General features: G+C 45.0%; 1 protein-coding gene across 4 annotated transcripts in view; it reads left to right on the forward strand.

The window, feature by feature from the left end:
* Positions 1–12,822, forward strand: part of NUGGC (nuclear GTPase, germinal center associated) — a 46,971-nt gene that overhangs the window by 21,258 nt on the left and 12,891 nt on the right. For all 4 annotated transcript variants that reach the window (XM_005209873.5, XM_002689478.7, XM_005209874.5 and 1 more), the window contains 5 exons: positions 1,994–2,169; positions 3,058–3,076; positions 3,447–3,536; positions 9,077–9,182; positions 9,550–9,683. In XM_005209873.5, coding sequence (XP_005209930.1) covers positions 1,994–2,169; positions 3,058–3,076; positions 3,447–3,536; positions 9,077–9,182; positions 9,550–9,683 — 525 coding nt within the window. The remainder of the gene's footprint in view (positions 1–1,993; positions 2,170–3,057; positions 3,077–3,446; positions 3,537–9,076; positions 9,183–9,549; positions 9,684–12,822) is intronic.

Consider the following 12,822-nt stretch of genomic DNA (forward strand, 5'->3'; position numbering starts at 1 on the left):
GATGGTAAAGAATCTGCCTGCGATGCAGGAGACCTGGGTTAGATCCCTGGGCTGGGAAGATCCCCTGGAGAAGGAAATGGCAACCCACTTCTGTATTCTTGCCTGGGAAATCCTATATACAGAGGAGCCTGGAGAGTTATACAGTCCATGGGGTTGCAGAGAATTGGACACGACTGAGCGACTGAACAACAATAACAGCAATTTACCAGGACCAGGGGGATGTAAAAGTAAAAGACCCTGCCCTGGAGGAGGAGCGGGCAGGTTTCATCTTCCACAACTGATAGAATTGTCTGAAGCTTCCCTGAATTGGTTATAATTTGGGAAGTGGGAGGGAGAGATGGGTTTTATTTTCCTGCCTGAATTTGTGTCCATCCATGTAGGGGAGGAGGTTCAGAACCCAGATTTGTGTGCCCTTAAGTCAATCCTTTGCCTTGTGGGGTCTACTATGTACCTTTTCCATAAAATAATGAAGTCTGTTTGACTCTTGAGATGCTTGCTTTCAAAACAATGATCCATGAAGCCAAGAGGTTCATGGGCAGAGGATGGGGGGTGCAGAGAAGATGGGGGCTCCAAACCCTCCACCTCAAATTCAACTAAAGCTGTTCTACTTTTAAAAATCAAGTTGGACCACTGGAGTTCTTCCTAAGATTTCATTTGGAAAAGGGATCCACTGCTAAAAATAAGTTTGAACCCCCCTGCTCTACACCATGGTTTCTTAGCCCCAGCTCTTCTGACTTAGGGGTGGAGAGGGCAGAGAAATTCTTTGCTGTAGGGGCCCAACCTGGGCATTATGGGATGTTTACAGCATCTGTGGCCTCTGCCCACTAGCGTCCCCTCCAGTCTGAACAGTTAGAAATGTCTCCGGGCGTTGTCGAAGGTCCACCAATTAAGAACCAGTGGCACAGAGCAAATAATGATTTAGTTAGCAACTCACAAACTTGTCACACCTTTATGTGCAAAGTGCTATTCTGAGGAACCATAAAACAAATTCAATCCTGGAGTTGGATCAGTTTTCCATTTATATGGAGAGATAAGATGGGTAAAACAATACAGTCAGAGAAATGTCACAATTGCTTGTCACATAAAAGTTGTATATTTGATAAAGCGATACCTATGCTATCAAATCATTAAGTTACAATTTCACGTTCAATTCAATCATATGGGTTTCTGGCTCCCTGCTGCCACCTTGTGGTCGTGAGCTGCATATGCAGGGCAAGCCAGACATCAAAATAATGCTCGGCAGTGACAGCTTTGGAATAAACGCATGACCAGGACTAGTTCCAGAAAAAAACAAGACTTCTCCCTAGAGGATGGCTTAGTAAATCAAGCTAGTGAGGGATCTGGGGCTGAAGGTCTGATTTCTTGAATTCTATCAATGACTAATGCCACAAGCATCTATGAAGCTTCTAGTTTGGGCAAGGTGCTGTTTGAGGTGCTACGGATTCCAAGCTGAATGATGTGGCCCCTTCCCATCTGGCAGTCTGGGTGGGGAGGTGGGGAGGGGTGCAGAGTGCCAACCCTGTACAGTATAGTAGCTGTACAGTAGCTCTGCCTGAGAAGTACCAGGGCAGGTAAGTACAAGTGCTGTGGGATGCAGAGATGGGGTGACCAACCTAGCCTCAGGTGGCCCTTGGTGACCTCAGAGGGCAAACGGAGGTCAAGCAGAGGTTGTGGCAAGAGCAAAGACCCCAAGATAGATGTGCAACTGACACCCACGGATGCGCAAGAAGCTCATGTGGCTGCTGCATAGAGAGTGTACGGGCGGGGGTTGGTGAGAGATGGGGCTGGACAGAGAGCTGGGGCAGAGCACGGAGGATGGACATGACACATTAAGGAAACATGTCCAGTATTCTTTTCTGGAGACTCCCATGGACAGAGAAGCCTGGCAGGCTACAGTCCATGGGGTCACAAAGAGTTGGACAACTGAGCGACTAACATGCTACAACCGAGGCACCATGTATGCTCTTAAACACGCTGTGGTCATGTTTCACAGACCATCGATAAGTGCTCCGTGATCTGGGTGATCAGTGACATTGAAAGGATTTCTGGAGGGAGAGCCCACGAGGACCTTCTGAATGAGAGCATGAAGGCCTGCCAAAGAGGGTTCTGCAGGGACCTGGCCCTGGTGGTCACCAAGAGCGACAAGCTCCACCTGCCGGAATATCTGAGGTACTGCTCTGGGCGTGCAGGGACGCGGGTTTCCCTCTGTGGGTCCCAGGTGCCGTAACTACTGTAACGACAGAGCTTTGACTCATGGGCACTGTGGACTCAGGCAAGTGACCAATGGTGATGAAAAAGATGCCTGGGTGACTTCTGGGCCATCAGGTAGGTTGTCTTGAGAATCTTCCAGAGCAGCTGCTTAATGCCCAAGAGGCTGAATTCTGCATAGCTCCAGGGGCGCCACTCATGAGTCTGAGATGCAAACAGCAGCTCCTGGTGTTTCACAGTGTAATGGACCTGCCTGCCCCCACGGATATGGCAAGCGTAGATGCCCCACAGCTAGGAGACACTTCCTATAACAGTCTGGGTGGTGCAGCTTTGAATTGTTAGATTCTGTTTCAGATTTATTTAGGCCACCACAGCACTGAGTTTCCTGTGTTAGTAGGTTTTCAAGAGTTATGTATTTGATACATAGTGCATATATGTATGTGATTCGCAATCTCCCTATTCATCCCACTTCCCCCTTCCCTGCTTAAAGTCCAGACATTTGTTCTCTGTGTCTGTGTCTATTTCTGCTTTGCGAATAGGTTCATCGGTACCATTTTTCTATTTGTTTTTCTCTGTCTGACTTGCTTCACACACTGTATGATGCTGTCTAAACTGTCCATCAGCAGAGGTCTGCATCTTGACTGGGAGAGGGGTGGGGGCACAGAAAATCCCACCGACAACGAAATGACAAGAAATTAAGATACTATTATCAAATGGACCCTGGAGGTGGGCCAGAGCCTTTAGGCTGAAGAAAGAGCTTAGGGAGAGCAACAAAGGCATGCTTTCAGGGGAAGTCAAGACTGCCGTGACACATCATGAGATAAGTAATTATTCCATTTTTCATTTCAGGGAAAGAAAAGTGGGAAATGTAAGTATGGACTAATTGTTTTCTTTTTTAAAGCTCGATTGAGAGATAATTGATAGACCAAAGTTTGGACTAGTTATTTTTAAATAATACTTTTTATGACTTGGAGAAGGACATGGCAACCCACTCCAGCATTCTTGCCTCGAAAATGCCTCGGACTGAGGAGCCTAGTAAGCTACAGTCCACAGGGTCGCAAAGAGTCGGACACAACTGAGCGACTTCACTTTTTATGACTAGTGTTATATGATTTGAACGCCTGCACACCTGTCTGGGTTAAATGAAGAGCAGCCCCTTAAATGTTCATCTTATCCCTTTATTACTCTTGATAACCCTGCATTCTTGGCTATGCTGTTATTTCTTCTTATAAATCCAGGAAGCTATTCAAAGTCAGCGAGAAGCTGTTTTAGAAAGAAATGAAATGATAAAGCTACAGAGGAATAAAATTCTCAAGGATAAACTCAAGGTGAGTGAACAGATTCTGCTGTGCATTTTTCTGCTTTTCAACCACTCAGACTTTTGAGACACAAGTGCCTGTTTGGGCAAAAGCTTTAAAGTAGACGATATGTCCTACTGATTACTTACTTTGTAACCTTAGGCAAATTACTGTACCTGTCTGAGCCTCCATTTTCTCATCTATAAAGCTGGAAAATAATAATATCTACTGCCTGTGATTGTTGGAAGAATTGAATGAGTATATAGTTTACTGAGAACCATGAGCAGATAAAATCAGGGATTACCATGCAGGTTAAAGCGTGCTTGGCTAGAGGGATGCAGAGGGGCTGTGGGAACTCAGAGGAAGGATCCTCAGTCATGCTGGCAGTTGGGGTAGGTGATGCTGAGAAGTTCAGGGAAAACTCCTCAGCCTCTTGAGCAGAATTTTAAAGAACCAGTAGTCTTGGGTGAGGAGAAGTAATAGGAGAAAGGGCATTCGAGACAGAAGGAAGAACGTGATTGAAAAAAATCTGCTACGCTGGGTGAACTACAGGCAAATAGGTTTGAACAGCTAAACAAAGGCCATATGCTGTGTTGGGATATAAGGTCTGAGCTCTGTTTTTCAAGTTTGAGTAATTGGTCTGTGGGAATCTTGGTGTTCCTCAAGTTATTTTTATTATTCTGTTACTAAAATAGTTGCAAACATAAAACTCCTTCCTGTAATAGTCTTATGCAACCTTAAACCTGAAACCAACTTGAAGATAAAATATAAAGAAAACAACCTCAATGTTAGATGTGATAGGTGAGGTGGCTTTGCTGAAACTCAATCTCCAGGGCTGGGTTTAATAGGAAAAGCATATGGCCTTGCGGCCAGTTCTATAGTTAACTGCTTTCTGTATTTTGACTTCAATTATTGTGATGCAGAAAATGTCTGGTGTACAATGTGGAACTGAAAATTGCAGAGCTTTTGTTTCTAATTCAGAATAATCAGACCTCATACATAAGCCAAGGTCTTCTACCAGGCAATTTTTGAATACTGATTTTAATGAGGCAGTAACTCAGAAGAGCTGTTCTTGTTCTCATTAATTGTGGAGGACATAATTATATTGTTTCTGGAAGTAGAAACATAAAATATTGGGTTGGCCAAAAAGTTCGTTTGGGTTTTCGTACCATCTTATGGAAAAACCCGAACAAACTTTTTGGCCAACCCAATACCTCAATTTACAATTCATGATTATATTTACTGCTAATAAATGTGGCAAACTGGTGTGTATGAGATAGGGTCTGTGAAAAATGTCAGCTTGCAGGATGCCTATGGTTCTGACTCTTAATTGCACAAGTTCTTTGAGGTTTGCACACCTACCCCTCTGATGGCTACCTAACACCTTCATTCTCCAGCCACCTTTTTTTCAGTTTGAATTGTTGTGAAACCTTTACTTGTCCTGCAGGCCTTCATTTGGAGCATATTTAATTTAGCCATGGAAAAAATGAGGCAGAATTTGATTATATAGCCATTCATAGAAATGTGTATGCTTATTTTTTTAATTACAAAAATGAAAATTAGAAAAAAATATTTATGGAAAAGACAGACTCCTGGGACTACATTTTTTTTTATCTCAATTTGGAAATATTTTAGAAAGGTGATTTTCTCAGTAGTATGGAGAACATGTGCGTGCTAAGTCACTCAGTCGTGTCTGACTCTCTGCGACCCTATGGACCATAGCCTGCCAGGCTCCTCTGTCTATGGGATTCTCCAGCCAAGAATACTGGAGTGGGTAGCCATCCCCTTTTCCAGGAGATCTTCCCAACCTAGGGACTGAACCCACGCCTCTTACGTTTCCTGCATTGGCAGGCGGGTTTTTTACCGCTCCTGCCACCTGGGAAGCCCAGTAGGGAGAATGGATAGTGGGAAGAGGGGCTGGTGAGGACTGGAGGTAGAGAGATCAGCTTGGGAGGCTTTTTCTGTAATCTAGGTGGTGTTACAAAAATAAAAATAGGAGTGATAAGAACCTGAGTCAGGCAGTAACCACAGAAACAGAGCAGACGAGATGCATTCAGGAGCCAAGAGGGAGTTCCGTTCCACAGCTCAGGATGGCTAACTGTATGTGGCAGGCAAGAGAGAGCTGGGTTTTGATGTTCAGGCATGCCTTTTGAGCGATTGTTATGCAGTATTTTGCCTTTGTTTTTGCAAACCTGTAAAGAAAACCTGCACCACTGTTCCTGTGCTCCTGTGTGTCCCTCTTTTTAACTTGCACACAATTACCATGCTCACACTTCTGACCGCAGACATGTGGCGTTTTCCCCACACTGAACAATTCTCCCTGATCTCAGCTGGGTGCCTTACAGTTTAACTCAGTTTGACATTGCCTACTTGGAGAGAGGGCTTCCGAGGTGGCTCAGTGGTATAGAACCGCCTGCCGATGCAGGAGATGTGGGTTTGATCCCTGGGTCAGGAAAATCCCCTGGAAGAGGAAAGGGCAACCCACTCCAGTATCCTTGTCTGAGAAATCCCACGGACAGAGGAACCTGGCAGGTTAAAGTCCATGGGGTTGCCAGACAGCTGGACACGGCTAAACAACAACCTGGAGATAGCATCAGACCCCACAGGTTAAGGGTTTAGTCCCACAATACTGCCCCCACTTCAGATATGGATCGCAAGAAGTAGGTCCCCAGGTTACGCACTGCTTCTGACTTCATCACAAATTGGTTCCTATGACTTCCTCTCCCTTGGATTCAGTTATTTGCAAGAATAGCTCACAGAACTCAGTGGATCAATTACTCACATTTACCAGTTTATTACCTAATAAAGAATTTGATATAAATGAACAGCCAGATCAAGATATACATAGGGTAAGCTCTGGGAGGCTCCCCAGGAACAGAGCTTCAGTCCCATTAAATTGGGGTGCATTGCTCTCCAAGTATGTGGATGTCTTCACCAACCTGGAAGTTCTCTGAACCCTATGTTATTGGGAATTTATGTAGACATGATCAATTATGAACTACATTTCCAGCTCCTCTCTCCTCTCTGGAGAAAGGAGGTATGTGCTTAGAAATCCCAAGGGATTCGGGAGTTCTTTGCCGGGAACTGGGGTCAAAGACTAAATTTTAGAATGAAAGATTCTCCCAACACCTCTTTGTATAAGGGTCTCAGGAGCCCTGTGTCAGGAATTCAGGGCAGAAGCTGACAGACAGACAGATACAGAGACAGATATTATTTCACAATACCTTCTTGTTTTACTCAGTTTATAGATCATATGAACTCATTGCTTTTCACAGAATTATTGTGTTCTGTTTGATGTTCAAGTTCACATGCTGGCCAATGGAAGCCCTTAATTTAAGCTGAATCCTTTCAGCATCAGACATTAAAAATCAATATCCTCATATCAACAATCTCAGATATGCAGATGACACCACCCTAATGGCAGAAAGCGAGGAGGAACTAAAGAATGTTTTGATGAAGATGGAAGAAGACAGTGAATAAAAACTGGCTTAAAACCCAGCATTCAAAAAACTAACATCACGGCAGGCAGTTTCATCACTTCATGGCAAATAGATGGGGAAACAATGGAAACAGTGACAGGCTTTATTTTCTTGGGCTCCAAAATCACTGAAGATGGTGACTGCAGCCATGAAATTAAAAGATGTTTGCTCCTTGGAATAAAAGCTATGACAAGCCTAGACAGCGTATTAAAAAGCAGAGACATTACTTTGCTGACAAAGGTCCATCTAGTCAAGGCTATGGTTTTTAAAGTAGTCATGTATGGATGTGAGAGTTGGACTATAAAGAAAGCTGAATGCTGAAGAATTGATGCTTCTGAACTGTGGTGTTGGAGAAGACTCTTGAGAGTTCCTTGGACAGCAAGGAGATCAAACCAGTCAATCTGAAAGGAAATCAGTCCTAAATATTCACTGGAAGGACTGATGCTGAAGCTGAAGCTTCAATACTTTAGCCACTTGATGCGAAGAGCCAACTCATTTGAAAAGACACTGATCCCGGGAAAGATCTGCTGGGCAGAGAAGGGGGCGACAGAGGATGAGATGGTTGAATGGTATCACTGACTGAATGGATGTGAGTTTGAGCCAGGTCCGGGAGATAGTGAAGGACAGGGAAGCCTGGCATCCTGCAGTCCATGGGGTCTCAAAGAGTCGGATGGTACTTAGCAACTAAAAACAACAAAACGTTATAAAACTATCTTTGCTCCCTTGCAGCAAGTTTATATTCAGACCAATTTTTTTTTCTCTGTCCCAAAACATGGACCTATTACTATAAAAGAAACTTGGGTTTCTTTTAGTGAACGAGTGAGTGAAAATTGCTTAGTCATGTCTGACTCTTTGCTACCCCATGGACTATACAGTCCATGAATCCATGGAATTCTCCAGGCCAAAATACTGGAGTGGGTAGCCGTTCCCTTCTCCAGGGTATCTTCCCAACCCAGTGATCTAACCCAGGCTTCCCGCATTGCAGGTGGATTCTTTATCAGCTGAGCCACCAGGAAAGCCCAAGAGTAGAGAATAATATTAAAAATGAAGGTTAGGGTGCAAGGAGTACATATCAAAATGTTTATACAAGTAAAAGAAGTAGACAGGGTGTTATCACTGCAAAATGATTTAAGTGACAAAGCTAGATTTTTTTAAAAATGGGGTTACAACTAATTCAAAAAGATATATGCACCCCAGTGTTCACTGCAGCATTATTTATAGTTGCCAAGACATGGAAACAATCTAAGTGGCCATCAGCAGATGAATGGCTGAGTAATATTCTGCTCTCTGTGTGTGTATGTGTGTGTGTATATATATACACACATATACATATCAGATCAGATCAGTTCAGTCGCTCAGTCGTGTCTGACTCTTTGCAATCCCATGAATCGCAGCACGCCAGGCCTCCCTGTCCATCACCAACTCCTGGAGTTCACTCAGACTCATGTCCATCAAGTCAGTGATGCCATCCAGCCATCTCATCCTCTGTCATCCCCTTCTCCTCTTGCCCCCAAACCCTCCCAGCATCAGAGTCTTTTCCAATGAGTCAACTCTTCGCATGAGGTGGCCAAAGTACTGGAGTTTCAGCTTTACCATCATTCCTTCCAAAGAAATTCCAGGGCTGATCTCCTTCAGAATGGACTGGTTGGATCTATACAGCACATCTTCTTCATCCATTCATAGGACTTCTATGAACATTGGGGAGCACGTACCTTTTGGAATTAGAGTTTTCTCCAGATACATGCCCAGGAGTGGGATTGCTGGATCCCATGGTAACTCTTGTTGTTTTAAAGAGTTTTTTTAAATACACTTCTGAACTATTTTCTGTATACATTTCCATATACAAAAATAGAATTGCTATTTTTTTAACTCTGCAGAGAATCTCTGCAACAATGTCCTCACGACCCCTGACCTTGCGAGGGGGACAGATGGGAACATCTGACCTTGAGAATGTTGCTCATTCCTTACGGGGCTCGTGCAGAACGGAAAGTGGATGAGCTCAAGTTTGCTGATGGCTCTGGTGAAGCGGGTGCATGGCTGCCTTTGTGGCAGCTGAGTGATTCTGTTCCCTGTGTGCCTCTCTCATTTCAGAGAAAACTGCCAGCTGACTCCAGAGTTCTGGAAGCCTCTGAGTTGGTGTACACGGTCAGCGCCCAGGAGTACTGGCAGCAGGCGGTCCTCACCGAGGAGGAAACTGGTAACTTATATAAATACATATATTTTTATCTCACTCACTAAAATTCTCAAGAATAAGCTTGGCATGCTGAGTTTCCCATCCTAGAACTTTCTGTGCCAGTTTCCAGTTTGCCAGTTTCCACACCTACAAGCAAATGTGTGTGTTTCTGCATTGTTGTGGTTCCTGATGCTTCACTGCTGACCTCCCATCTGTAGTCGCTGATCCTAGACTGGGGGAGACAGAAAGGTTGGTTTCATGAGCATCCCACCCCCAGAGGACCTCAACTGAAGTTGATTCAGACTGCCATCCTGATCTGTTCATTTTCATGAATGCTGTTTTCTATGAACTCTGGCCTTTTCAAACTGTTTGTGTTGCCTGTGAATTCCAGAAATCCCCAAGCTAAGAGAGTATATCAGGAGAAGGCTCTTGGATAAGAAGAAGAGGACGGTGACCAAGTACGTCACTGAAGCTTTTGGCCTGTTGCTCCTCACAGACAGTTTCAGCTGTATAGACCACATGCAGGTATGCTGGGAGTCTTCTTCCCGACTCAGGGATCAAACCTACATTGGCAGGCGGATTCTTTACCATTGAGCCACCGGGAAAGCTCAGCTTATTCCAGCAAAAGAAGACACATCTCTCCTACCATTAAACACAGTCTACCTGATTCAAGTCTCAGGAGAGCCTAAAGTGACTATTTTTAACTTTCCCTCTCTGCCTATCTGTCACAAGTAAAAAAAAAAAAAAAAAAAAGATCAAACATTCTTTTCTTTCCTTACTCAAAGGTTACAATGTTAACCCTCAGATGATTTTCTTTAGACTCTATGAGTTTATGGTGTTCCTCTGGTCAGAGAAGAAAAGTCATTCCAAGTTAATTCTCTAACTTGGTAAGAGGGAGGGTTCTGCCCAGGCTGGGAGGCAAAGGACGCACAGCCCAGGGGTCTCCCCACTCATGGCTGCCCCGCGCCAGGGGTCTCTGTTCACGGTGCCGAAAGCCTTCCCACCCCTCTGCCTGCCTTTGTGCGCTCGGTCGTGTCTGAGTCTTTGCGACCCCATGGCCTAGCCTGCCAGGCTCCTCTGTCTACCAGATTCTCCAGGCAAAAATACTGGAATGGAGTGGGTAGCCATTCCCTTCTCCAGGGGATCTTCCTGAACCAGGGATTGAATCTGCCCACATTGCAGGCAGATTCTTCACTGTCGAGCCACCAGGGAAGCCCCTGGCCTGCCTTTGAGTTATCTGCCAAATGCAGATGATGCCCACTGACTCCCTTACTACAGCAAGCTCTGAATTAACAGCCTTTGGACGTTCTTATTTGGTTGGTGTTTCTTTATTTCCATACTTGCTGTCATCTATCATATTTGCTCAGCCAAGCTGTCTGACCTGTTATTACATAGAAAAGGGAAGGGGTAGAGACATGTACAATCGCATTGGTCCCGATAACATGGGACAGTCAACCTGGGAGGGCCCAGTGGAGGGACTAGCTGAGGCAGCTGGTCTGGACATGACTTCAATGTGAAAAGTGAGCAATGTTGACTCTTAAACAATATTTTATTTATTTGGCTGTGCCAGGTCTTCATTATGGCATGTGGAATGTAGTTCTCCAGCTAGGGATCAAACCCGGGCCCCCTGCTTTGGGAGCTTAATCCAGGGAGCCACAGGGAAGATCCGCAATGTCAACTTTTAATAGTCCATGCTGCTGCTGCTAAGTCGCGTCAGTCATGTCCGACTCTGTGTGACCCCATAGACGGCAGCCCACCAGGCTCCCCTGTCCCTGAGATTCTCCAGGCAAGAACACTGGAGTGGGTTGCCATTTCCTTCTCCAATGCATGAAAGTGAAACGTGAAAGTGAAGTCGCTCAGTTGCTCAGTCGTGTCCGACCTCTAGCGACCCCATGGACTGCAGCCTACCAGGCTCCTCTGTCCATGGGATTTTCCAGGCAAGAGTACTGGAGTGGGGTGCCATTGCCTTCTCCCATAGTCCATGCAGTGTTGGTCAAATATCTTTGTTGTTGTCGTTTAGTCACTCAGTCGTGTCCGACTCTTTGAGACTCCACACCAGGCTTCCCTGTCCTTCACTATCTCCTGGAGCTTGCTCAAACCCGCGTCCATTGAGTCGGTGATGCCATCCAACCATCTCATCCTCTGTCGTCCCCTTCTCCTCCTGCCCTCCCTCTTTCCCAGCATCAGGGCCTTTTCCATTTTAGAAATTCTACATAAAAAGTGCCAAATAGAGCAAGATTCACCATCTTTTCCCTCATATTTCTTACTCTGTGTTTTGTTCTGGTTCTGTGAAAACAAGGAAAAAAAAAAACACCTTTCTGGAATTTGAGATTTTCTATTTTGACTTCTGTCCTCTGAAATACTAGTGAAGGTTTTGACATTCCAACTTCCCGAAAAAATTCTTCGGGGTGAAAGTTGCCTTGCTGCCCAGCCAAAGATTGCTTTTGGAAGTGCTGATGGAAAATGAATCAGATGCGGTGCTGTGTGTGGTTGGTTTGCTTGATACACACCGCGACAAAGCCTTCTGCAGTCCAAGCTGGAGATATGGAAGTTCAGCCTCAGTTCTCTCCCTGTATCCAGACTCTAGGCGACAGAAGACACAGAGGCGGGGGCTGGCTGGAATTCTATCCTAGCCTTTTAGAGGGGTTGCCAGCAGCCTTCCTCAAAATTCTTTGGCCTCACATATCGGTCTCAGCCTTACTTCTTTGATCGAAAGTTGGAAGGCCAGAGTTTTGTCAGTTCCTTTGTATTCTGGGGGGGGAGGGGGGAACACCTAAAATTGTATGTGATGGACCATTTTTTTTAAGATTGTGACTCAAACTCAAAAATTAGAGAATAATTATTTTATTTTATATTTTTAAAATTAATTTCATTTTTGGTTGTGCTGGGTCTTCACAGCCGTGCACTGGCGTTTGTCTAGGTGTGGCAAGCAAGGGTACGCTCTTAGTTGGGGTGTGAAGGCTTTCCGTCGAGTGGCTTCTCTTGGGGTTCCCAGGCCCCAGAGCACCTGCTATAGTAGTTGTGGTGCTCGGGCTTAGTTGCTCTGTGGCCTGTGGAATCTTCTCAGACCAGGGATTAACCCCATGTCCCCTGCATTGGCAGGTGGACTCTCAACCACCGGACCCCCAGAAAAGTCCAGTTACTGTTTTTAAATGAACAGGGATCTCACCTTTATTTTTACGAATCAATAGGAAGTTGATTATGACAATCTCAATGCTGAATGAGTCCTGCATTTATTCATTGTAGATGTCAGCCTTTTTCCCTTTTTTTATTCCCAGCTTTTTCATTCCCAGCCCTTCTGCTTCTTATCTTTCTTTCCTTCTTCAATAAAGATTCGTTGAGAGTGAGCCATTGTGAGAATCTTGCCTGTGGTGTTCCCTTTCATGACTTCTTTCTTCTTTCATTTTGCTTACCAGCGACACCACAAATTTCAAAGAACCCAGCAAGCACTCTGAGAAAAAAGTCCTGCTTATAGAATTCTGGGGCTTCCCTCGTGGCTCAGGTGGTAAAGAATCTGTCTGCAACACAGGAGACCGGAGTTCGATCCCTAGGTCAGGAAGATCACCTGGAGAAGGGAATCGCAACCCACTCCAGTATTCTTACCTGGAGAATTCCATGGACAGAGGAGCCTGGTGAGCTACAGCACAGAATTCTAACTAGTGAA

This window comes from Bos taurus, chromosome 8 (assembly GCF_002263795.3).
Source record: "Bos taurus isolate L1 Dominette 01449 registration number 42190680 breed Hereford chromosome 8, ARS-UCD2.0, whole genome shotgun sequence".
Classification (NCBI taxonomy): Eukaryota; Metazoa; Chordata; class Mammalia; order Artiodactyla; family Bovidae; genus Bos; species Bos taurus.